The 23461-nt window shown below is 40.4% G+C and overlaps 1 protein-coding gene across 6 annotated transcripts in view; it reads left to right on the forward strand.

Annotated features, from left to right (window-relative positions):
• Positions 1-23461, forward strand: part of ENPP2 (ectonucleotide pyrophosphatase/phosphodiesterase 2) — a 76089-nt gene that overhangs the window by 35005 nt on the left and 17623 nt on the right. For 2 of the 6 annotated variants that reach the window (XM_079901178.1, XM_079901180.1), the window contains exons 12-19: positions 5195-5303; positions 8125-8250; positions 11508-11539; positions 12244-12371; positions 15270-15357; positions 15522-15609; positions 16731-16915; positions 19932-19983. In XM_079901178.1, the coding sequence (XP_079757304.1) occupies positions 5195-5303; positions 8125-8250; positions 11508-11539; positions 12244-12371; positions 15270-15357; positions 15522-15609; positions 16731-16915; positions 19932-19983 (808 nt within the window). Of the gene's footprint in view, positions 1-3040; positions 3197-5194; positions 5304-8124; positions 8251-11507; positions 11540-12243; positions 12372-15269; positions 15358-15521; positions 15610-16730; positions 16916-19931; positions 19984-23461 lie in introns of all 6 variants that reach the window. The other 4 variants (XM_079901179.1, XM_079901181.1, XM_079901183.1 and 1 more) reach the window with 3 other exon arrangements.

Here is a 23461-nt window from a genome sequence, read left to right on the forward strand (position 1 = left end):
CTGTTTTATCTTTAGGGTGTTTTTCTTTGAGATTAATCTAAAGTGAACAATAGGAGCCTCATTTTATTAAGATGTTAAAAAAAAAACCCAAACCCTAAGCAGTTCCATGTACCCTATTTAAAGGTTCAATTTTGTTGGGATAATAGTATCCCCTAAAAGACCCTGTGGCACAGGCAAACAGCGCTTGTTATAGCCGCTCTTTTAAAAGCCAGAGGCTGGTACTTTAAGAGGTTAGGAGCTACTCCAGTTGCTCAGCTGGTAAGCGAACTTGGAGACAGAACTTCTGACTCCCAGACTAGGAAATAATTTAACTCTCCTTTAGTCCAGGAGATAAGCAAAGTGGTCCATTAATAACTATGTTCAAACCACACAGAACGTTTTCTTTATGTCAAACGTTGGCTTTTTACAACACAGAGGAGGTATAATTCTTATAATTTTCATTTCCTTAAAAGTTATACGGCTTAGCAATGAATCTTCTTTATTCATTAACATCTCTGGATTTCTAATATGTGTAGTTCAGTTATAATTACTTACTTGAAAGTGTGTTTTTGATCAAGAAATGAACTAAAAGCTTCTTTTAAAGTCCTGAGCAGTGAAAAATGAAGCATAATATAGGACACTTTAATTTGCTGTAATGATGGTTCTATGTTCAGGATTCTCATAAATATACAAACATTTTTTCCTGAGTATTTTTGAATTAAGAGTTGGAAGTATTCATGCTATGTTCTTTTTAGTGTTAATGCTTCTTATAACTGGGATATTCTCATATATCTACGGGGTAAAACACTTACGATGTATCTTCAGTTATGATAACCTGAGAACTTGGTCACTTTCTCTCGAACAAGCAAGGGATGTTTTCAGATTTCAATGATTTCTCATTTGGTTCTAGGAATCTTATTTTTTGCTGAAAGAAAAACAAAACAGTTTAAAACATGAAACCAAAGCCAGCAAAACCTATTTTTTTGTGGTAGACGAATTGGTTTATCTACCTATATATCCCTCATCTACACTTATTGTGCATGTAGCTGAAATATTATTTTTAAAATCAGTAACATGTTATCTTTTACACCTTGCATTTGAAATTTAATCGAAATGATTCAATCTGGCAAAATGTTGTGTGCTCCAACACACTCGAAGTTTGTGCTTTATTCGCTTAACACCTGAGTATACTTTTTTCAGGACGATTCGCAAACATTGGGCTAATAGCTTCGAGAAATGGCGTATTGCTCCTGGTTTCACAGTGTAATGGTGAATGTTCAGAAAATATGCTTGCTTTTGGTTACTGGCACAACCTTTTTCTCTCTGAGCTTCTGTGCTTTCCCTGTGACTCTCCGTTCAGCTGCTCTTCAGGCCTAGAGGCAGAGCTTTGGCTGGCTAGTTACTACCTCCAGATGGCAAAGTATCCTGAAAAGCAGGGAAAGTTGCCCATCTCCTTCCCATCCTTTTAATAACCTCAGGCTAAATCTTCTAAAGTCAGACTAAAGTATGGCTGGTCAGTGAAAACTTAGCTATTGTCAACCTCTAACATTCAAAGAAGGAAATCCATGCAATATAATCCCTGGATGAAAACTCATTTTGACTAAAATCCTGTTTCTCCTGCCGCCCCTCTAACCTGCTGCCATCAGAAGGGCTACCTTTGGAGCCTTCAGAATGTTGAGGTCTCTTGCAAATGGCCGAGTGTCTGATGGGCAGACTTGAGCGCTAGCTGAATGAATTTGGTGACCATGAAATGGTAAACCCTCTTTTTTCCTTTTGCTTCTCATCTCATGGGGAATTGGCTAAAACTAGAGGCATTAAAAAAAAACAACAAAAACCAAACCAGAGTCCGTGGGACTGTCTTTCCATCGCTCTGCCGGAGAGAGAGGATGAGACAGCTGTGGCGATGCCTTTGCAGTGGCTTGCTCTGGAAACAGTGAAATCGCATGGCACATGGCCTCCTTTTTGGATACACTAACATCGTTCCTCCTCCTGGCCCTTCTTGCGTTTGAATGAGTCTCGGAACAGTCCCACCGAGAGAAATCAGCTAGGTAGACAGCAGGGCTTGCTGCTTTAATTCACCTTTGCACCATCAGCAAATCAGGGGCCTGTTTTTCTCCAGCATTTGGAAGTCCCAGAAGGTTACCTTCCTCATCTACAGTTTACGTGTCAGCCTTTACTGCTTGCTAGGTTTTCAAAACAAATGCATAGTACAGCCACTACCCCCCAACCACCGCTAAAAGGGGAATGTCTAACGGAAAGAGTATAAGTAGAATCTTTCTTGATATATTTATGTATACCAAGATGAAGAGGTCTCGATGACTTTTTACATTTGACCTAATTTTACAAGAGGATTTTTAAAAAGACAGTTAGTTCTATTTATGGTTACCTCTTAGCTCAGTGTTCTTCTCTACCAGAAACCTAAATTATCAGTGGGAAGTTCTCTCTGCTGATTTGTGGGAGTACATTCATGACCAAGGAGGACTGCTTAGTATTTATGTTTCATTCCATCCTTGGTTTAAAATTTCTTTTCCTGATCCTTTCCAATGAAGGTGACAGTTGCTTGGATGTAGTTGGTGGTCTGAACAGATACCTGTTAGAATCTGAATTGGAACCGCCTCCGTGAATCCTTTAGCACTTTGAAACGACCAAGTGACCAGTATTCCATTTAGTTTTCAGCTAGTACTTTATACATGGAGAGCTTTTCATAGCCAAGGACCAGTCTCTCCGTAACGCAGGAGTTATGGAATGCAGAATTCTGTGTCACCTTCAGGTCTATCCACAGTAGGTCCCTCAGCCAAAAGAGACCCACACGACCAGATTCTCTTAAATTATATACTTGTTCTCAGTGAAGAAGCTGTAACAGCAACATCAAGATCAATCTAGGAGGCTTCTCTCTGTAGAGTTCCCCGAATCATCCCTCATACCAACTTTTTCTCACTTAAGGAGTCAGTTTTTTTAAACTAAGACTCTACTGACCCCAGATGGCAAAGTGTGAGCTTTATGATCTGACCCAGAGGGACAGACGACTTCTGAGTCCAGACATCTCTATCCGCCAGTACAGGACAGTAGTTATGGTTCACCTTTTACTCCGGCTAAGAGACCTAAGAGGAAGGTTACCCCTAAGAGGAGACAGGAAAGACCAGTTACTCCTCCAAAGAAAAGAAGAAGAAAATTACATAGGATGGACCATTATGCTGCGGAAACTCGTCAGGACAAAGTAAGTTTATCTATTGTTCCAACGCTTTGTGGCGGGCAGGTCTGAGTTGAAGGTTTCCTTCAGTGCCTTGGTTTGAAAATCAGCTGAATATGTTAAAGAAAAAGTCTGGTGTGTCATCCTTGGCTTTGAGTCCAGAAGAATCTGCTCCTTCAGAGGTTAACACTGATGTGAAGACTTCTTGATCTTTCAGCCAGAAAAAAAAAAAACCAACAACTTCTACTTTCTTTAAAGTTAGTTGCCCCAGACTAGTATGAATATTTAGGCTTGAATGAGTGTTAAGAAAGCTATTGGTTTTGCTTGCACTTTTTCACAGAATTTGTCACAGTTTCTTGTAGCCTTGGTTCTTGAGAACAACCCAGCAAGGTAGTCGGGGAAATCCTGAGAGACGGTATAGATTAGAACTCAATAGTATATTGGACTAGATTAGTGGTCTGTACCTTCCAAGTTCACAAGAGGTCTTAGATGATAGGCAAGGGAAGAGCTGAGACAGAAGGAGAGAGAAAACAATGGGTAGATAGAGTTGGGTGTGTTTTCTTATAGAGATATGAGCAATGTGTACTCTTTTCATTACATTCAGAATAGCCTATAGGTTGTTACTTTTCTTGAAACCTCCGGAGACCTCTGAGGCACTATCTTATTTATGATTGTTTGAACTAATCACTAAGAAATAGGTTCTGGATTTTAACCTGAGTCATCTTTCTGACTGAAGAAAATGAATTTGTTGTCAAGGGTTGACAAAGGTTGTGCATTTGGTATTTCTTTGTCTAGGTGAAGGTCTTAGAGGAGAGCACAGTTTACTCAGAAGCAAATACCGCTAAGTCTACCCTCTGTTAGTCTCTTCAGATTATGCCGCACACATCATTATGAAACTTTCACTTGTGACTTACTCCTTGGGACAGAATTTGAAACACTGACTCCTGTCATGAAGAAAAAAAAATTTACACCTGATTTTACTGATGATGTGATATGAGGAAAGGTCAAGAGTCATCTGAGAAGATGCTAATGGAAGATAAGATTATGTGTCTGAGGAAAAAAGATATGCCGATCCCTTCCGTTCTTATCTCTGTCATTTTGAGTGGATATGTGTGACTGTAGCTAAGCTGTCCAATTCAGCTGAAGTTCTGTCAAGTGTTTGTCTGATGGGATGTTTCTTGAAAATCTTTCCATTGCACAGAGATGAGAGGGAGAAGGAACTCTCTAGTAGGTTCTATCAGAAACTTCCACTTGAAACAAGAACGTGAGAGATGGATTATGATTCTTGTGCTTTGGAAATGTTCTTCAGAGAACTGAGTTTTCAGTTTTCGTTAGGCTAAATAAGAAACCTTCTAGAACAAGCTCAATGATTCACTTCTATTTAAGTTTGAACTCTTGTAGATTTTTATTTTACTCAAAATCAGCTTGAAAGGGACTAAATTGAGACGTAGTAGCTTGCTTCTTAGAAGTGGTCCTTCTATTAAGAATCTATTGTTGTCAGAAATTGACAGTAAGTTTTTTGGAACACTAGATGGGTCTCTTTGTATTAATGATGCTCTAATTTGGCATCCAGTGGAAGGTTACCATTTAACCTCAGAACTGCTTTTGATTCACTTAGCCTCCATCTTCTTGCCATGGTTCAAAGCCTAGGTGATTTCACGTAGGGAACAAGAGGCTTAAACTGTCCATCTGACTCACTCTCAAAATTCTTGGACTTAAAGAACATTGTTACATTTTAGAAAAGCCATTTTATCTCTAAAAAAAGAAGTGCCCTTAATTTTTCTATTTTTATGTCAAAGAATCTTGAAAGGGATTGAATGAGGAGAGGTTTTACATTCCTAAAAGAATATAAATAAAAATGCTTAGACCATGTTTCCATTTAGAAAGGCAGGAAAATCTCCCTAGACAAAGCTCTGCCTCTGGGCCTGAAGTTTTCTTTCCAGAATGTTTTAGGGGTAGAAGATCTATGAGATACTGAAAGGAAGAAACAAAAACCTTCAGGGACTAATTTGCTCCTTTTTCCAGATGACAAATCCTCTGAGGGATATTGACAAAACAGTGGGGCAATTAATGGATGGACTGAAACAACTAAAGCTGCATCGCTGTGTAAATGTCATCTTTGTTGGAGACCATGGTAAAGCTTTGTTTCTTTATCCAGATAGATAACGTTTCTGATGTGCTGGGGAAATCCTTGCTCTCAGAATCCCAGGTTATATTCTTCTTCCTCCTTCCCCCTTTCTTCAGGATGGAGAAAGAAATCGAACCGTGACTCAAAATTATGAGATGACCTGAGATGACCCTGCATACATTTTGATCAAAACCAGGGAATTCCTGTATCTTCCTATTCTTCGCAGGAAAAGCCTTCCTACAAAAATCTGTCCCATATTAAAAAGTTGCAGGGAATTCCCTGGCGGTCCAGTGGTTAGGATTCGGCGCTTTCACTGCTGGGGCCTGAGCTCAGTCCCTGGTGGGGGAACTGATATCCCTCACGCTGTGCAGCATGACAAAAAAAAAAAAAAAAAAGATTGTGATATTAAGAGCTTCCTCTGTGAATGTGACATATCCCTCCTAGCCACATCCCCAAAAGGAGCCCACAGAGTTCATGTGGCTAAAAAATAGATCTAAATATGATTAAGAAAAGGTGGAGACATAGGCTTCTTGTCAAAGAGGTGACATATGAGAAAAGTGATTTCCATGCATTCATTGAGCGAATTCAAGACCCAAGTCAGAGGACCCTGGATCAGTAGAGAAGACTGTTAAGAGAGGAAGAAGCAGTTTAGGGAGCTGTTTTCTAAATCACTGTATAAAGTAGAAAAATGTATGGATCAAGAGCATTATAAACATATATGTCTATAGAGCTGGGGTGGGAGGGTGCAGCAGAGAGCATTCTTATTTCACAGGTGTGCAGACTGAGAGTGCCTTCTGCCTTCCAGAACTAGCAAATTGAAATCATGGCTCTGGAATATGGGGCTGCTCCCTTCTAGGAGAGGGTTTGGAAGAAGAAAATTAGTTGACTTGGTAGTTCTGTTAAGAAGGGCAGATAACTCTCCCTAATCAAAACTCTGCTCTGGGCCTGAAGTTTTCTTTATAGAATTTTCTAGAAGATCTATAAGAAATTAAAACAAAAACAAAACAAAGAAAACCCTAGAACTAATATGCTCTTTTGCAGGGACTAAATGTAACCATCTGCAAAATCATGTTCCATGAGTTTGACTCGGTGGAGAGCTGCAGATAAGACAGAGAATGGGGAGCCTGTGACACAGCTGATTTGATTTAAGTTGCCCAGAGGTGTCAAGAACACTTGCTTACATGTTGGAGCCATATGTCTAAGAAGTAGATGGGCTCCAGTGAATCACAGGCTGGAGCCCTGTAAAAGTCTTGGCTAGATTCCAGTCTGGTCTTGCCAGTGTGCAGGCTTCTGAGACGAATAAATGGCACAGCATCTCTTTCTTAAAAGGTAGTATTGTCTAGTGTTCCAGAGCCTGGGTTTGGGAGTAAGAATGAGTTGCCATGGAGTTCAAATTGCACTGTGCCACTTAAAAGCCTCTCCAAGTCTCAGCCTCCTGGTCTGTAGAATGAGAACACTAATACCACCAACGCAGAGTTAGTCTGGAGGGTGAAGGGTGATGATGCTTGCTTGAGAAGCACTTTGAAAGCAAGAGAGATGGTTCACCACTGGGGTGGCTAAAGTGACTTAGGAAGGCAGCAAATGGAAGATTCTTCTAGTCTTCCATTAACATGTATTTAGAGACTTCCCCTTCCTGGATTCACATTGTGCTTGAACGTAACAGCTGTTTATTGCTTCAGTTATTCCTCCTGAGATTTTAAATGTTAAAAGGCAAGATCTATAACCCTTGTGCTATGTTGGGATATGTTTTTCTCTCTCTTCCTTCCAATTTATATTTTAAAAAGAGGGGTCTGGATCTGGGATCCCAGAAGGTGATAATTTGAATTTCACCATATCTGGGCCACTCTGAGTTATATTTCTTTATTCTAAAACCTTAGGAAATCCTTTACAGAATCATTTAAGTTTCCCCACTTAAAAAATATTTGGATACTGGATTATACAAAGCAATATATTAAACCTTTATGGCTTCATCTCATCTCGTAAATTCTGAAATGACAATAAAGTTCTCTTCCAGCCTCCATAACTTGTGATTCTAAGATTTGAGTTTGTTTTTATTTATTTTTTTAATATTGATCAAGAAATTCTCCTTGATGGGAGGCAGGAAACAAATCATGGGTGGGAGGGGGCAATATTTGTTGGTGAAAAAATTCCCTACCAAGACCCTTTTTATATTCTAGTTGCTAGCTTTCAGTTTTAACTGATTATATTGTTTACAGCTTGTTTTCAGCGTTATTTTGTTTTTCAGTTTGGGTGGTCACTGGGGCTGACATTTTTCTTTCTCTGTCTTGTTGCCAGTATTGTTTTGTCAGTAACATCCAAGGCCACCAGTGAAGGCAGAGTGAGGACTGGTGATTATGTACTCAAGTCGTGAGATACATTAGAGAGTTGGAAAATGACATTTTGTAAAAGAGACACAGCTATTTACACCACCCTTAGCTGGGAAGAGTTTAAAGCAATCTGGGATTTTTTTTTTTTAAAGAATAGATCTTTTACATAATGACAGTGTAAATAGATTTTTTTTTTAAAGATCACAGTTACTTCCTTTATCTTGTTGGTCTTGCTGAATGACTTAAAATATAATTGAGATGATGCATTTTCAGCCTTCTAGTGCTGCAAGATGATATGACTAAAGCAATGTCTGATGAAAAGATTATATAATGAAACATTCAACAATTCAAAGTCAAGTTAAGAAACCTCAAAAGAGAGGGATCCTCATGTTAAGTTGTGAAAAACGAATTAAGGAGAGGCCTGAATGTTACCTTTAGTGTCTGTGTGGAGATTTTAATTTTACAGTTGCCTGAAAATACTTTCTTTTCCCTCCCCTTAGGAATGGAAGATGTCACATGTGATAGAACCGAATTCTTGAGCAATTACCTAACTAATGTGGATGACATTACTTTAGTGCCAGGAACTCTAGGAAGAATTCGACCCAAATTTAGCAATAATGCTAAATGTAAGTTGACTCTTAAAATACTAAATTGTTAGAAGGGTAATTTAGTGGAGTGAGAAAGGGCTTATTCTCTGAAGCTAGACTACTTGGGTGGAAATCCTAGCTCTGCTGCTCAGCTGAGTGAACTTGAACGAGTCATTGAAATTCTAAACCTCAGTTTTTTTCATCTGAAAAAAGGGATGATAAATAACAACTAGCTCATAGGGTTGTTGTGAAAATGAATCTATGTATATCACTTAGAATAGTTCCTGGCCCCTGGTAGCATTATGTAAATATTTGCTCTTGTTTTTATCATGTGAAAAGTACACTTAATTTGAGTCATGTGTATAACCATAAACTTCTGCTTACAAGAGACAAACTTTCCAACAAGAGGTTCAGGTTTACTCTTTAGCTCAAGTGAGGGAGTCCATGACAGGGTTGGCAAAAGTGCCCTCAGACCCTAAACCTTCCTAGGAGCCTGGTTGAAGGGAACTCTTTACCTTTAGAAAAGTGATTGACAGAAAGCAGCAGGAGAAACTACTAAGTCCTTGGAAAGTGGCAGCTGTTTTGAAAGATTAGAAATAAAATAAACAGGAATAATCTTATCACTCCTGTTTTACACATTTGGGTTATGATATGCCACTGACGAGAACTTTGATTTATGGGCTAAGATGTTTTACATGCTGCCCAACCACCTAGCTTTGGAGACGTGTATCGTTTTATTGGAGGCATGCTGCATTTTGGGGAAGAAAAAAATCCTTTAGCATTTTTAGCCTTGGGAATAAGAAACCATTGGCACCAAGCATAAAGCTTTGGAAAATTAAGTTTTTCCCAAACGATGTTACTGAGTCAACAGAAATGGGAACTGTTCCAAGGTCAGCTCCAGGCAACGCTGTGAAATAAACAAAACGTTGGTGTCTCTGCCTTCTCTTTTCCGTGCCTTTTCTATCTTCCGTGTCCTGTCTTCTCTGTTCCCTTGAGCTAGGCAGGCCCTTGCCAGAGTGGCCCAGAGTCACCACGGTACCTCTTGATCTAGTATTTGCATTCTAGGGCTTATGCAAGAAAGTTTTTGTCTATTTGGAAAAGTATTTCAAAACATCAGTAAAAGTAATGGGGAGGTTGCTTTAGGGGTGGAAGGAAAACTTTCCTAAGGCTAATGAAATGATAACTCCCAATAATTAAATGTCTTGTATTTAAAAAAACACGTTCATACATTTTATGAGAGATGGGAGGGCGAGGTGTTTAAGAGCAAAAACAACGGTGGCAGGATGTGTGGGTTCAAATGTTTGCCAGCTGCTTCACTCTGTGACCTTAAGCTGCTTAAACACTCTGTGCCTTAGACTTCTCATCTGTACCATAAGGATTTGGGGGAAGATTAAATGAGAGGTTCCCTACAGCTCACTCAGATTAGTGTTTAGCACATAGTCAAGCTATGTAAATGGTAGTTATGACGATGATGTTTTCGTCACGTCACTCTTTCAGCCAGATGTGTACACATTTTATTGAATCCTTCCAGTGGCCTGTGTGTTAGGTATTATCATCTCCTCTTATAAACAGTGGCAATCAAGGCTCAGAGAGAGGTGAAGTAACCGGCTAAGAGGACGACAGTCAGTGAGCGGCAGAGCGGGGACTTAAACCCAGATGCTTAACTGACTCTTAACCACTACCCTGTCCTGGGGGCCTCCCCTGCTCTCTGGGAGCTGTTAGCATGAGAAGGCTGAGTATTTCAGAATTGAAGGATTGGTGTCCCACACGTGGACTCAGGCATTTGTTATTTCCTAGAAGTTCTCTGGGATTTATCTGAGCACAAGACTGCCCTGTGCTATTTATTTTTCTTCATTATCGAAGAACATGAACTCATTCTGTTTGGTCCCTTTGAGGACTGTGGTTGATGAGGTCACTGAATGTAGAGGTTCAAAGCATGGCTTTGCTCAGTCAGATTGCCAGCAGGGTCCTAGTGTGCACGTTCCCCTCGTCCCCCGCCTCCACCTTCTAAATGCCAATTGGCTCAGTGAGGATTCTGATCACACCTACCTTCCAGCAGACTAGTTGTGAATGACCAGAGAGACAGTGCCTGCAAAGCCCTTACAGAGACCGAACATGGTATGGACACAATTTGGGTTAATTATTATTGCTACCATTATTACTTATTTTCGTGTCATTGAAAGATGCAACTCAATTTTGACCCCAATTTAAGGAGAAGGGAATCCACATTTTTTTATCTTCGAATTTCATAGCTTTAGAACTAAGATGCTGAACATTGTCTTTGAAGAGTGTATATTTATGCTGCAAGGCAAGCTTATTCATGCATTTGCACCAAACATGAACAAATATTTATTTATATTTATTAACAAATGTTTATTGAGTGCTTACCAGGCCCTGGGGACGCAGCAGGAAATGACAGAGACATGACCTGCTCCACTGATGTTTATAGTCCAGGGACGGTTGCCTCATGGCTGTCGGTATCTCTTCTGAACGCTGCTTTCCTTTTCTGCTGATTCTATAATGACATGCTGAAGCAAATTTTTGGAAAACAAAACAAAATGCAACCAACCTACAATCTCCTCTTTCTCCCCCCGCCCCCCCGCCAAAACGGGACCATCAGATAATATAATCCTGTCCACAGTTTATACACAGCCATCATTTACATAGTTTTGCTTTTAGCTAGTTCAGGGTATTGACTAAAATATCCTTTGTTTGCTGGTAGTGAAAATAAAGAAGGTGCATACGTGTGTGTGTCTGCAACTGGAAAGGGGCAGCCACCTATGTAATTAGACCTGTGATATTACCGAGGAAAAAAATTCCCTTTAGAAAAAATAATGGATTAGAAGATTCATCTTAAAAGTGGATGATGGCTTGTTTGAAAGATCTGCAGATACATAGGAAGTTACATTAAAAGCCCCAAATGCCCAGTTTAGTTCCTGATGTTAAATTTCAAATAAACTCAATCCAGGTTCCAGAGGGACCATTTGGGAGAATTTTAAAAAAGCAATTTACCCAGCAATACCTCAGTGCTCTGGAAGGAGGAATTCCCTTCCGGAAAGGTTGACTTGGACCTAGCAGGGACATTTACCATAGGAATTGTTCCTCTCATTTAGATACATTTCACTTACTGAAATTTTAAATACCCACACACAGTTTTACATATATTTTACACAAAATCTAAAGTGATAAGTCTTCTAGGAGAGAAAAAAAGAATCGAGTGTCTCGCTGCAAAAATGATTTCTCTCAGTGATTACTGTCAACTCTTTTGAAATCTTTCTCCTTCTCTCTTTGAACAGATGACCCTAAAGTCATTATTGCTAATCTCACGGTAAGTATTGCATGTCACCAGGCCTCTGCCTTTGGAGTAGCTTCCACACACTCATCTCCTGTATTCAACTCCCCTGTAGGCTGAGTGGAACATTTTCCTCACTGCCCTGCCATCCTGTATATTTGTTTCCCTAAGAGCTTTCTGGCCCATGGACAGCTGCAGGCTCCCTAATGGTCTTGGTAACAAAACAAAATGAGAGTATTTGACCTTGCCATTAGGGCTGAAAAGTATTCATTCATGATTAAACAGATCCTTACTCTGTCTGAACCAGATCTGCCCACCACCCTGTTCCACAGTTTTCCCATCCGGGATAGAGACCTTAAAGGCACATGAGACGGTAATCACATGGTCCTGAACATGCCTTCTCCTCCCTTCCCACCCCACCTCCCCATTCCTTGATTTGAAGCATTTGGGAAAAGCCTTGGAGTTTGAGCTGCTCTTCATGATGGTCTCCCGAGTCAGGAATGTATCTTAAAAGTTTCTAACTCCCCTCTGATAACCTTCTATGTCTTCTTCAACATTATCTATTCCCCTTTGAATCTATTTGTTTTCAGCTTTTGTCATTTGATAGGGGTGACAAATGCCATTTATTCAGTAATTAGCCTTTCGTTTGACTTAAAACCTCCTTCCTCTTTCTAGAGAGAATGTCTTGGACTTTTCTAGAAGACAGTCCATCTGAAGTTCAATATCCATTTCTATTTCAGTGTAAAAAACCAGATCAGCACTTTAAGCCTTACATGAAACAGCACCTTCCCAAACGTTTGCACTATGCCAACAACAGAAGAATTGAGGACATCCATTTACTGGTGGACCGAAGATGGCACGTTGCAAGGTAACTTGGGGATAGGCTGTCCCTGATTCTCATCTTCATAACGGCCCCTTTGGCAGCTGGAGTGCTTTAAGGTCTTTAGCCATTATAAAAAGAAATCTCAGTTGGAAATCTCATCGTTTGCAAAGAGTTTGTGTGCTGGATAAACAATTAGCCCCGAGACAATACATCTCTGTGTTCCTGGTCTCAGCATCTTGGTGGCTCTTTGTAGCCCCTCAGTGCATCTTTGTGTGTTTGTCTCTCTGTTTTGTTTTTCAAATTTACATTTTATTCTTATTACTTGAGTAAGTCAAACATATGCCTGGGACATTGCCTTACCACACTGGACAGGTTTGGCCTCCGTTGACGAAACTTAGCTTGTAGCGACATTTATAGAAGAGTTCAGAAAATGTTGTTAATCTTAAAACCTCTGTTACCTCTGTTACTCTGTTACTGAACAGAGGCGTGTTTTACATTGCCTTAAATATTTCAGATGTTTGCCTTGTTTGGAACTACAAAAGACTCTCCAATATGGAAGAGACTATTCCTTGCTCTTGAATCTGATGTAGGATATGTCTGGAAGCTCTAACCAGTTCCAAAGAGTTAATTATCCAAAGCTTAATCACTTTCACACAGACCTGGGGGTAGCCCTTTCCTACTCACTCTTTTTTTGTTTTTTCTTTTGGCTGTGCTGGGTCTTCGTTGCTACGCATGCGCTTTCTCTAGTTGAGGTGAGCAGGGGCTACTCTTTGTTGCGGTGCGCGGGCTTCTCATTGCGGTGGCTTCTCTTGTTGCGGAGCACGGGCTCTAGGCGGGGTCATCAGTAGTTGCAGCACACGGGCTCAATATTTGTGGCACAGGCTGTAGGGCATGTGGACTTCAGTAGTTGTGGCTCACGGGCTCTAGAGCGCAGGCTCAGTAGTTGTGGCTCACGGGCTTAGTTGCTCCGCGGCATGTGGGATCTTCCCGGACCAGGGATCAAACCCGTGTCCCCTGAGCTGGCAGGCGGATTTTTAACCACTGTGCCACCAGGGAAGTCCCCCACTCACTCTTGCTCTGACTTTCTCCTTTAAAAAAGTGCTGAGACGCAGTCTTAATTAACTTAGCAATAATTGAACAACTACTAGATGTACTCTGGCTTGGTACTTGAATGAATTTACAAGGGAGAGAAGATAACAAGAAAATGTGTGTCCTCTAAGAGCTTGAATCAGTATGGAACATCTAGAGAGACACATGTGACAAATACACAAATATCCTATTGTAATTGTCAGGGTGTACATAAAGTGAAATATGTAGGATTGTGAAGAGATATGTATGTAAACTAGAAATTATTGAGATCATTTAGAACAGACATGGGGAGTCTTCAAGGAAAAGTTACAAAACTGTGACCAAAATGGCTTGCCTGAGTATGGGGTGGTTTGGAAGAATGAGCAAATTTGTACCGTTTGTAGGTTTCGATGAAGAAAACTTGGGAGTTGAGTAGGAGTTAAGTAAAAGATGAAGATAGTTGAGCAAATTAGTGTAGACCAAAGCCAGGCATTTTAATTAGCAGTAAAGTTTTTCAACTTATGTCTTGCACTGTTGAGTTATTATATGCACATATCTTATTATCCCAAGCTGAAAGTACTTTACCTAAGAGCAAAGACCCCGAAGTTTAATTTCTTTGTTTTCCCCCAAGCACTTTACTTCAGTGCAATGTACCTATAGGTACTTAGGAAATATTTGTCTTAATAAACATGAAAGTGTTTTGGAAAAGTGCTGCATGACTCTAAGCAAAAGGTATCTTCCTGTCTCAACAAGGGAACTCAGATGCTTTTGATGTCTAGAGAGCAAGGTTTCCATTTTCTGTTTCTAAATAGAGGTACTGTCTAGGTGAGGCTTGGCTCTTCTTAGCTATGCCACTATTACATATGTTAAGCTTATGACTCAGTTATGTTCTCTAGTGGTATTACTAGGTAAATCTGTTGACAGGTAAATTTGTATGCAAACATTTTTATAGAATACAGGTCTCCATTCATTGATTAAAATCACATATTTTTGTTTTTTGTTTTTTTTTTTTTTTGCGGTAGGCGGGCCTCTCACTGTTGTGGCCTCTCCCGCCGCGGAGCGCAGGCTCCGGACGCGCAGGCTCAGCGGCCACGGCTCACAGGCCCAGCCGCTCCGCGGCATGTGGGATCCTCCCGGACCGGGGCATGAACCCGCGTCCCCCGCATCGGCAGGCGGACTCTCAACCACTGCGCCACCTGGGAAGCCCTAAAATCACATATTTTTAAAGTGCCGACTGTGTGCTTAGCATGGAGCATAGTGATGGGTGTGTAGAAATGAACCAGACAAACACGGCCCCAGAGTGGAGAGTCTTACAGTCCTGGAGCTAGTGAAGCACATAGGCAGACAGTTGAAGCTTTGTGGCAACCCTGCATCGAGAGTCTATAGGTGACATTTTTCTGACAGCACTATTTTTAAATTAAGGTATGTGCGTTGTTGTTTTAGACATAATGCTATTGCAACTTAATATAGTATAGTGTAAATATACCTTTTCTATGCACTGGGAAACCAAAAACTTCATGTGACTCAGTTTACTGCAATGTTCTCTTTATTGTGGTGGTCTGGAATCGAATGTGCAGTATCTACAAGGTGTGTCTGTACCTGTGACCAGGGCTTTGCTCAGTGCAAGCACGAGGCCTGAGGAGGGGACCAGGACTTCAGGTCCCAATTTGTCCTGGGCTGATTGTCAAAGCAAAAGCACTTGGGGCAAAAGAACAGCATCATGTTTTCGTCAGCGCAGGAATGATGCAATTACAATGAGAAGAATATATTTGTAAGATCCACTCCTTAGAGAGATTTTTTGTGCACTGTTTTTTTTTTTTAATCAGAATGATTTCATGAGAAATCCTGACTGATTGTACAATTGTTTCACTCTAGGAAACCTTTGGATGTTTATAAGAAACCATCGGGAAAATGTTTTTTCCAGGGAGACCATGGATTTGATAACAAGGTCAACAGTATGCAGGTATGCTCCTGGAACTGTGAATCGAAGTGTGTTTTAGTGACTCCAAGAAGGGATGGGAATGGTGGTGTGAGTGAAGCTTGCAAAGCATTTATAAATCGAGGAAGGGTTGCTACTAGATATTAGCAATGCCTAATTGTTTTGTTTGTTTTCTTTTCTTTTGGAAGACTGTTTTCGTAGGTTATGGCCCAACATTTAAGTACAAGACTAAAGTGCCTCCGTTTGAAAACATTGAACTTTACAATGTTATGTGTGGTAAGTCATTTATTTCATCAAAACCAAGAAAACAATCTTGAGTTAACGTATGAACTTCTTTCAATGTCGGAGAAAGAAATGAGGTGTCTGTTTTCTGGGATCACCTCATCTTTTCACACACACAAAAATGTTGTAATTTGCCCATTGGTTCAAGAGACAGAATATCATCCCCTTCTAAGGCTTCTTTGTCTTCCTTCAACAGTTGACTAACGGGGAGTTTTCATAGTGTTGCTGTTGGCAGTCTCTGGCTGATCTAACATAGCATTACAGTTTGACACCAATGGTCAGAGGCTGGGTAAAGCAAGAGTTCGACACAGAGCTTTCTCCCACCTCCATCTCTCCCATTGCCGCCCAGTTAAAATCTCGCCAGCTTGTATCCTGGCCAGCTATTTATGTACGCCTAATTATTTTTCTTCCTTGAGTTTCTAGTTGCTGAATGAGGACAACTTTTCCTATTTAGTAAGGGAGTGCCAGTCTGGTGGTTAGAGGGGGAGTCTGAAAGTCGGGTCTCCTGGGTTCTTTTCCCATCTTGGCTGCTGGCTCTCCCCTGCCCCACCTCTCAGCTTAGGCAAGTCACTGTATGCTCGCTTGGCAAACATTTCACTTGCTGTGAAATCAGCCTGTTCATTTCACAGCGGCACTTTAGGGCACAAGGCCAAAACCTCCTCTTGTCCCCGTACTTCTGTGGAGTGCATGAGAGGGCAGACTAGAGGTTATTTATTGATTATAAGTCCCACTTCAAAATTCGGGAAGAAAAGTCTCCTTAGACTTTTATAGAAGCAGAAAGGCAATGATACTGAGGCTGATGGTCCTGGGTTGTAACTATCACAGACATAGGCAGTAGCTAAGTAAGGCCCTATTTCTTCACTCTGTCTTTTTGGAAATGTCTCTCTTTATAATCAAGCAATGAACATACTATTTCAGAAAGTTGTTGCCAAGACATGATCAGGCAAGAATGATTTTGGAAGTAAGAAGCGAGCCTACAGTCTAAATTTGGTTTTATGCTATTCTAATTTGTGTTCCAAGTTTTCAGGCCCTTGGAAGGTGAATGGCTTTGACTCTCCCTATACCTCATCAAAAATATTTACAAAGTACCTGGCTCCTTTCTTTCTTCTCGTCAGATCTCCTGGGACTGAAACCAGCTCCTAATAATGGGACTCATGGAAGTTTGAACCATCTCCTGCGTACTAACACTTTCAGACCAACCATGCCAGAGGAAGTTACCAGACCCAGCTACCCAGGGATTATGTACCTTCAGTCTGATTTTGACCTGGGCTGTACCTGTGATGATAAGGTAGAGCCAAAGGTAGAAATAACTTTTCATGTTTATCATGGAGGAGCCTATTGGGTGTAGGGCAGTGCTGTCCAATAGAACTTTCTGTGATGATATGAATGGTATATCTGTACTGTCCAGAATGGCAGTCACTGGTCAGATGTAGCTTTTGAACACTTGGAACTAAGTTTTTAATTTCGTTCAGTGACTTTAAATTTAAAGAGCCGTATGTGGCTCATGGCTCCCACATTGGACAGCCCAGGGATAGATAATGAAGAACAAAAAGTAAAATTCAGGGCTTCCCTGGTGGCGCAGTGGTTGAGAGTCCGCCTGCTGATGCAGGGGACACGGGTTCGTGCCCCGGTCCGGGAAGATCCCACATGCCGCGGAGTGGCTGGGCCTGTGAGCCATGGCCGCTGAGCCTGCGCGTCCAGAGCCTGTGCTCCGCAACGGGAGAGGCCAAAACACTGAGAGGCCCACGTACCGCAAAAAAAAAAAAAAAAAAAAAAGTAAAATTCATAATGCTATTCTGTGGAATCACAATTCCCAACCAAAATGATTTTTTTCTTTTTTTTTCAACCTGGATCACATGTGTATCAGTCATGGTTCCAATAAGAAACAGATGGCCCATGCAGAAGAGGTTTTTAAAGAAGGCTTAAAGAGATTGTTTCAATCACATTTAATGAGAAGACTGTTTCAAAGGCTGGCAGGGTAGAGGGAAATCAGTGAGGGATGCTGAAGTACCCTGGGGCTAATAGGGTACCAATCCTGGGTCTCAACAATAAAGGGAGCGAGCAGTTACTGGCACATGGAGAAAGAGCTATATAGGAAGGAACGTCGGAATTTGGTAGATGGGTGCAGCTAACGCACTGCAACCTGGTAGAGGGGAAGCTGGGGGAGTAAATCCACCCCTCCCAATCCCCCGCTGGTACCTCTCATTGTTGGAGCCCTGCTAGAGGGCAAGCTTGCTCTCTGATGAGTCCCTAGAGATCAGTCTCCCAGGGCACAGAGCAGGGTAAGGAAGGGTGTGGCCGGGCAGGCGTTGGGGGTGCAGATAGGGACCACCCAGCACCTCGTGTTTGGACAGTTATTGAAACAAGCAAACTACACATGTTCAGTAATGATTTGCTTATTGAATTTTATATTGATCAAAGACCTTTTAGAGTTGCCCATCAGTGCTTCTGACAGCAAGATACAACCAGTGTTACCACTAACACTGGTTAGTGGTTGAGAGGGTTCCAACACAAATCAAAGCAATTTTATTTTTGCATGTGTGTTTTTTTTTTTTTTTTTTTTTTTTTGCGGTACGCAGGCCTCTCACTGCTGTGGCCTCTCCCGTTGCGGAGCACAGGCTCCGGACGCACAGGCTCAGCGACCATGGCTCACGGGCCCAGCCACTCCGTGGCACGTGGGACCTTCCCGGACCGGGGCACGAACCCGTGTCCCCTGCATCGGCAGGCGGACTCTCAACCACTGCGCCACCAGGGAAGCCCTGCCTGTGTGGTTTTATTACAGGCAAATGTGTGATCTTTCTATTAGACCTCATAAAAATGGAAAATAATTTTCCCACTGGTCTATCCCCCTCCCCTACCATTTGCTACTTTCTAGGATTCCTTGGGGCCTAGGAGCCACAGTGTGGGACGCCCACCATGAGAGGAAGTTTGCTCTTCTTCCCTACCTCCTTCCCTTTATTAATCCTTCCTACTTTAGCTCCTGATAAGAACTAACAGGGCTAATTAGTATAAAGTAGGTAATTCTAAGACCTCAGCTGGAGGAGTTGAGTTGCCAAAGTCAACAGGAAGTGGTCTTTGAAGTGAATTCTAGTTATATTTTTAGAGGCATCTATTAGCTGTATCTTGTTTTCTGAATTACCTTTCTTCTGCGAAGCAAGAAATATTTTGGTTATTTTACCTTAAGCCGTTTTAGTGGGGTTCTAGATCATCTTTATTTTGTCAGTGGGTTTCTCCAAAAGACTATTTTCCTTTTCTTAAAAAATAAATACAGACATACTGAAAAGGTATAGAGATTAATAAAATGAATACTTCAATACACACATTGTGAGAAAGAAAACATTACAGATTGAATGGATACTCCATGTGACATCCCACACCCCAATCCCACGTCCTTTCTACCCCACAGGTAACTAATATCCTGGATATAGTGTGTATAATTGCCATGTAGGCCTCTATACTTTCACTCCATACATATGTGTCTCTTAAATAATGTATTAACTAGTTTTTAGTATCTAGTTCCCTAAAATAACCTATGGGATAGCTTTGGATATCTTATATTTTTATGTAAATGCTGTTATACTCTATGTATCCTGCATTTAGTTGTTCATCCTTGTATTTTTGAGATTTATGCATATTAATATGTGAAGTTTTAGCTCATTCATTTTTACCATTAATAATTAATATTTAATTATATAATTATACCATCACGATTCTATTCAGTTTCCTATTTGAGAACATTTGGTAATTTCCAATTGTTAGTTCTTCCAAACAATGCTGCAGTAGACATTACCGCAAATGTCTTTTTGTAGACGTATGCTAGAGTGTCTCTAGAATATATAGTGGGAGATGGAGTTGCTGAGCCGTGACTTTTCAGAACTGCTGAGTCATTATGTTTCAGCTTTAGAAAAAGCAATTTCATAACTTGGTTTGGGAATCACTTTAGTGTACCTAGAGATTAATCCGAAATATTGAGGCAATATTCGAATTAATTTACATATATGTGCCCTAATCGTCGTTGTCGACATGAGAGGTTGGTACCATGATTATCCACACCTTTAAGGAAAGGAAACAAAATCATGGAGAAATTAAATAACATATTCGTGACCATAGATCACTAGGAAATGGAGCCTAAAATTTCATTTTGAGATAAAGTAGTAAATACTCTGCAGAGTTTATGGTATTGATGAAGTTTAGGGTCCTGTTTTGAATTTATCTGGGTACTAAATAGAGAGAAGGGTGCTGGAAAGAAAAAACGTTTCTGATTTGCTTTCTCTTCTCTTTTCTTTTCTTTTTTTTTTTGGTTTTCACACATGAAGAACAAATTGGATGAACTCAACAAACGCCTTCATATAAAAGGGTCTACAGAAGGTAAGGAGTTGATGGAAAAAACAACCAGATAATTTTGTTTTCTAGCTTCCAAAAATTGGAGAGACTTCTTATTTACTTCATAGTGTAAGCATAATATTTTTTAAAATTCGAATTTGGATTGCAAAGTGATTTTTATACCATCTGGCAAAAGGTATTAGTTTATTCTATGTACACAGGTTGCCAGCTGTGTAATAAGTCAGAAAAGTTCCATTACCTTTTTTTTTCCTCAATAGATTTTAAGCCCTCTGAAAAGCAGAGGGATTAAATATACCATTGTGCATCTGATGGGTCATAAGTTAAGGTGCTTATGGGGACTTCAGTGAAGGGAATGGAAGTCACAATTATAAATGGTAACAGCTGGTACCTCTACTGAAGCTTACCAACCTGCAGAGTCAGTGTGTATGTTATGGGAAGGGATGTACAGAAGGAACCAAATCAGAAATCTCTCTTCAAAGAAGGATTATCTTGAGCCCTAACTCATTCTCCTCTTATTTTACGTACAATAATAACCCTCCTGTATTAGTCAACTTTTGCAAGCTTGTGATGAAAAAAGAGAATCTCAGTGGGCTGTGCATTTCTTGTTCATATTTCAGGATGCTGACTATAGGCCAAGTGTGGCTCTGCCCCATGTGTACTTTTTATTCTGGAATCTAGGCTGAAGGAGCAGCCCCTAGCTGGGACATGCCCTTCTCGTGGCAGAGGGAAAAGAGGAATGGCAGAACCAGGCAATGGGTCTCAACACTTCTGCTTTGATGAGGCATCTGTCACTTCCATTCCCAGTTCATTGGTGAAAGTAGGGCACATGAAACCAGTGGAGTAGGGAAGTATATTCTTTCCACAAGGACACTGTCCTACAAGTCACTTGGCAATGGGTAGAAGTATATAATCCTTTACAAAAGAGCAGTAAATAATTAGGAACAATAATGCAATCTACCACATAAGCTCTTCCTTCTGGTTTTGAAATCCCAGGAAAATTAGAAGAGATTAGAAGAAGACGGAAAGGCTCCTACACAGGTTACTACAGCAGGTGGGATAGCATCTTGTAACAGCAAGGGAATGACCAAAAGTGTATTAAAAAGAAGACAGAGATCAAGCACAGCAGCCCAAGTCATGCAGTAAAGATGCACGTAGTCAAATTCTCGTGAGAGCGTTACATGAGTTATTAGCTTACATATGGTTCTATTTATCGTACGTGCCATTTCCAATCTGATTAAGTAAAGGTTGAGGAAACCAGTGGAATATTTTATTTACTTGACTTATTTCCCCTCTTTATAAAGATCTTCATGTTTTTTCTTCTTCTCTTTCTACATCACCACCCTCCCGGTTCTCTCTTTGATGATAGAACACACAGACTCTTTGGCATGTAATTGGATGAACACGGCTTTTGAGATAGGACTTAGTTGATGGAAGGTACACAAATCCTTCACAAATCTAGAAGTGATTTGAAGTGTTTGACATCAAACCTCTAGTGGACTGCGGTGTCATTAGAATTGGAAAAATTACAATGCTGCCAGGATCGAGGAGTATGGAGTCTCATGACTTGAGTTTTTTAAATATTCACTCACCAAGGCAGAGAAATATTACTGAGATGTTTCTCTTCTAAAAGTCACTAATGAAATAGTTAATTATGATAACTTTGAATGGACTCTAATGTTTTCGCTGATTCAAGCTCTGACTATTCATGGTCCTAAAACATTTCCATCTGGGAAAAAAATCTTTCATTTAGTTTTCTCGTGACAGTGTGCTCATAGGACAAAACCAGTCCCACAAGTCAGCGTAGACAGTGGCCTCAAACTTCTGAGCTTGAAAATAAGAGGCATCTTCTAGGTGAATCACTGACTCTCAGGGCTGGAAAGAGCCATAGTTATTGAGCTCACTGCACCATTGCTCTGCTCAGAGGTGAATATGTGTCTTATCTCTAGATGATTTTATGTCACCGAGGCTTAAAGTTTATATACTTTCATGGAAATGGGCCCTCACGTGTTTTTGTTGAGCGCCTACCCTGGGCTGGGAGCTGATTTCTCTGAGACGTCTGGTTCTGTCAGCTGTGTCACCAATAGTTTCCAGCATGTAACTTCACAATGGTGACATAAAATGTTAGGGGAGGATCATGGTAGCACACCTTCTTGGTCTGCTCATGGCCTAATGGGATAGTCTCTAATGATACAAGGGAGACTTTATTTATTTTTATTATAATTAACAGTTTAATATTCAGTAGACTTTTGGTAAGGTTGTTTAAGTTTATACAGCATTGTTTTGTTAGTGTGTATAATAATGTCTATTTGCAATTGCCAATAGCTGGAGTGATACAAGATAGACTTTAAAACTATTACATGAAATTCAAATAATTATATATCATTGCCTTATTATGTGCAAAGCATTTGCTCATTTAGATTCTAGGATACATGTAAGCCTCGGTGTTCTCTCTCCTGTCTCTTTCTCTCTGTCTCTGTCTCTTGGTGTCTGTCTCCTTAAGGGTCTTGTCTCAGTCATTTCTTCAGCTGCAAAGTGACATTTTCTTGGTCTGAGTTCTTTCAGGCCTTTATGGTGAGTCCTGGGTCATAAGTCTAGTCCCCCACTGGAAATAGTCAATGTCTGCTCTGCTGGAGTAGAACCTCGTGAATTCGAGGTGCTGTATGTGTTGTGCTCAGAGCGATCACTTCCCCTTTCTGGCTATCTCTAATATATATTGAGGCTTTTCAACCATTTTGTAGACCTGAAGTTCTATACAAATGTAAAGTTGTATTATTTTCCTGCCGAGTTTTTAAAAAAAATACACGTATAGGTAGCTGATTTTTTCAGAATAAACCACAGGCCATGCCCATTCCATTTGTAACATTCATATGTAACTGTTTTAATGTCATATGACATAAAACCACTCATACATCTGTACCAAACACACATGTAAAAGCTATGCATTCCAACAGTGAAACAACCCAGGGTAAATGTGAGGTAACAAAACAGTGGTATATTAAATTAATCTTAGGCTATATTTTATTACGAATACTAAACTTACAGAATCAAGTCCTGTACTAAAATGAAGAGGAAGAACAGATATGAGCTTCAAAAACTGGGATCTAAACTTCTTGCTAAAGCTTTACTATTTCTACATTTGTAGTGAATTCCGGATCTTAATTGCATGGCTGCTTTTCTGGATCACATGTATGTAATGTCTTGGCAAACTTATTGAATTTTCACTTTGTAATCCATGAATCAATGGATAAATGAATGAAATTGAAATATTTAAATTTCTCACAGCAAGCAATTCTGGCACTTGAGCCAGGTATAATTTTTACTGTAAGAATAATCGCACTATTTATTTTCACTTTAGTCTTTTCTCTACTAGCATTGCTAAACCATGTTTTGTATTTTCTTAGTCAGGTTGACATTCACTATCACCTTTGTGAGACAGGGAATTAAACATCCTCTTAACACCTATGTGTTTGGCTCCTTATCACACGCCATGAGAAATTAGTTT

Source organism: Stenella coeruleoalba (assembly GCF_951394435.1).
Source record: "Stenella coeruleoalba genome assembly, chromosome: 17".
Classification (NCBI taxonomy): domain Eukaryota; kingdom Metazoa; phylum Chordata; class Mammalia; order Artiodactyla; family Delphinidae; genus Stenella; species Stenella coeruleoalba.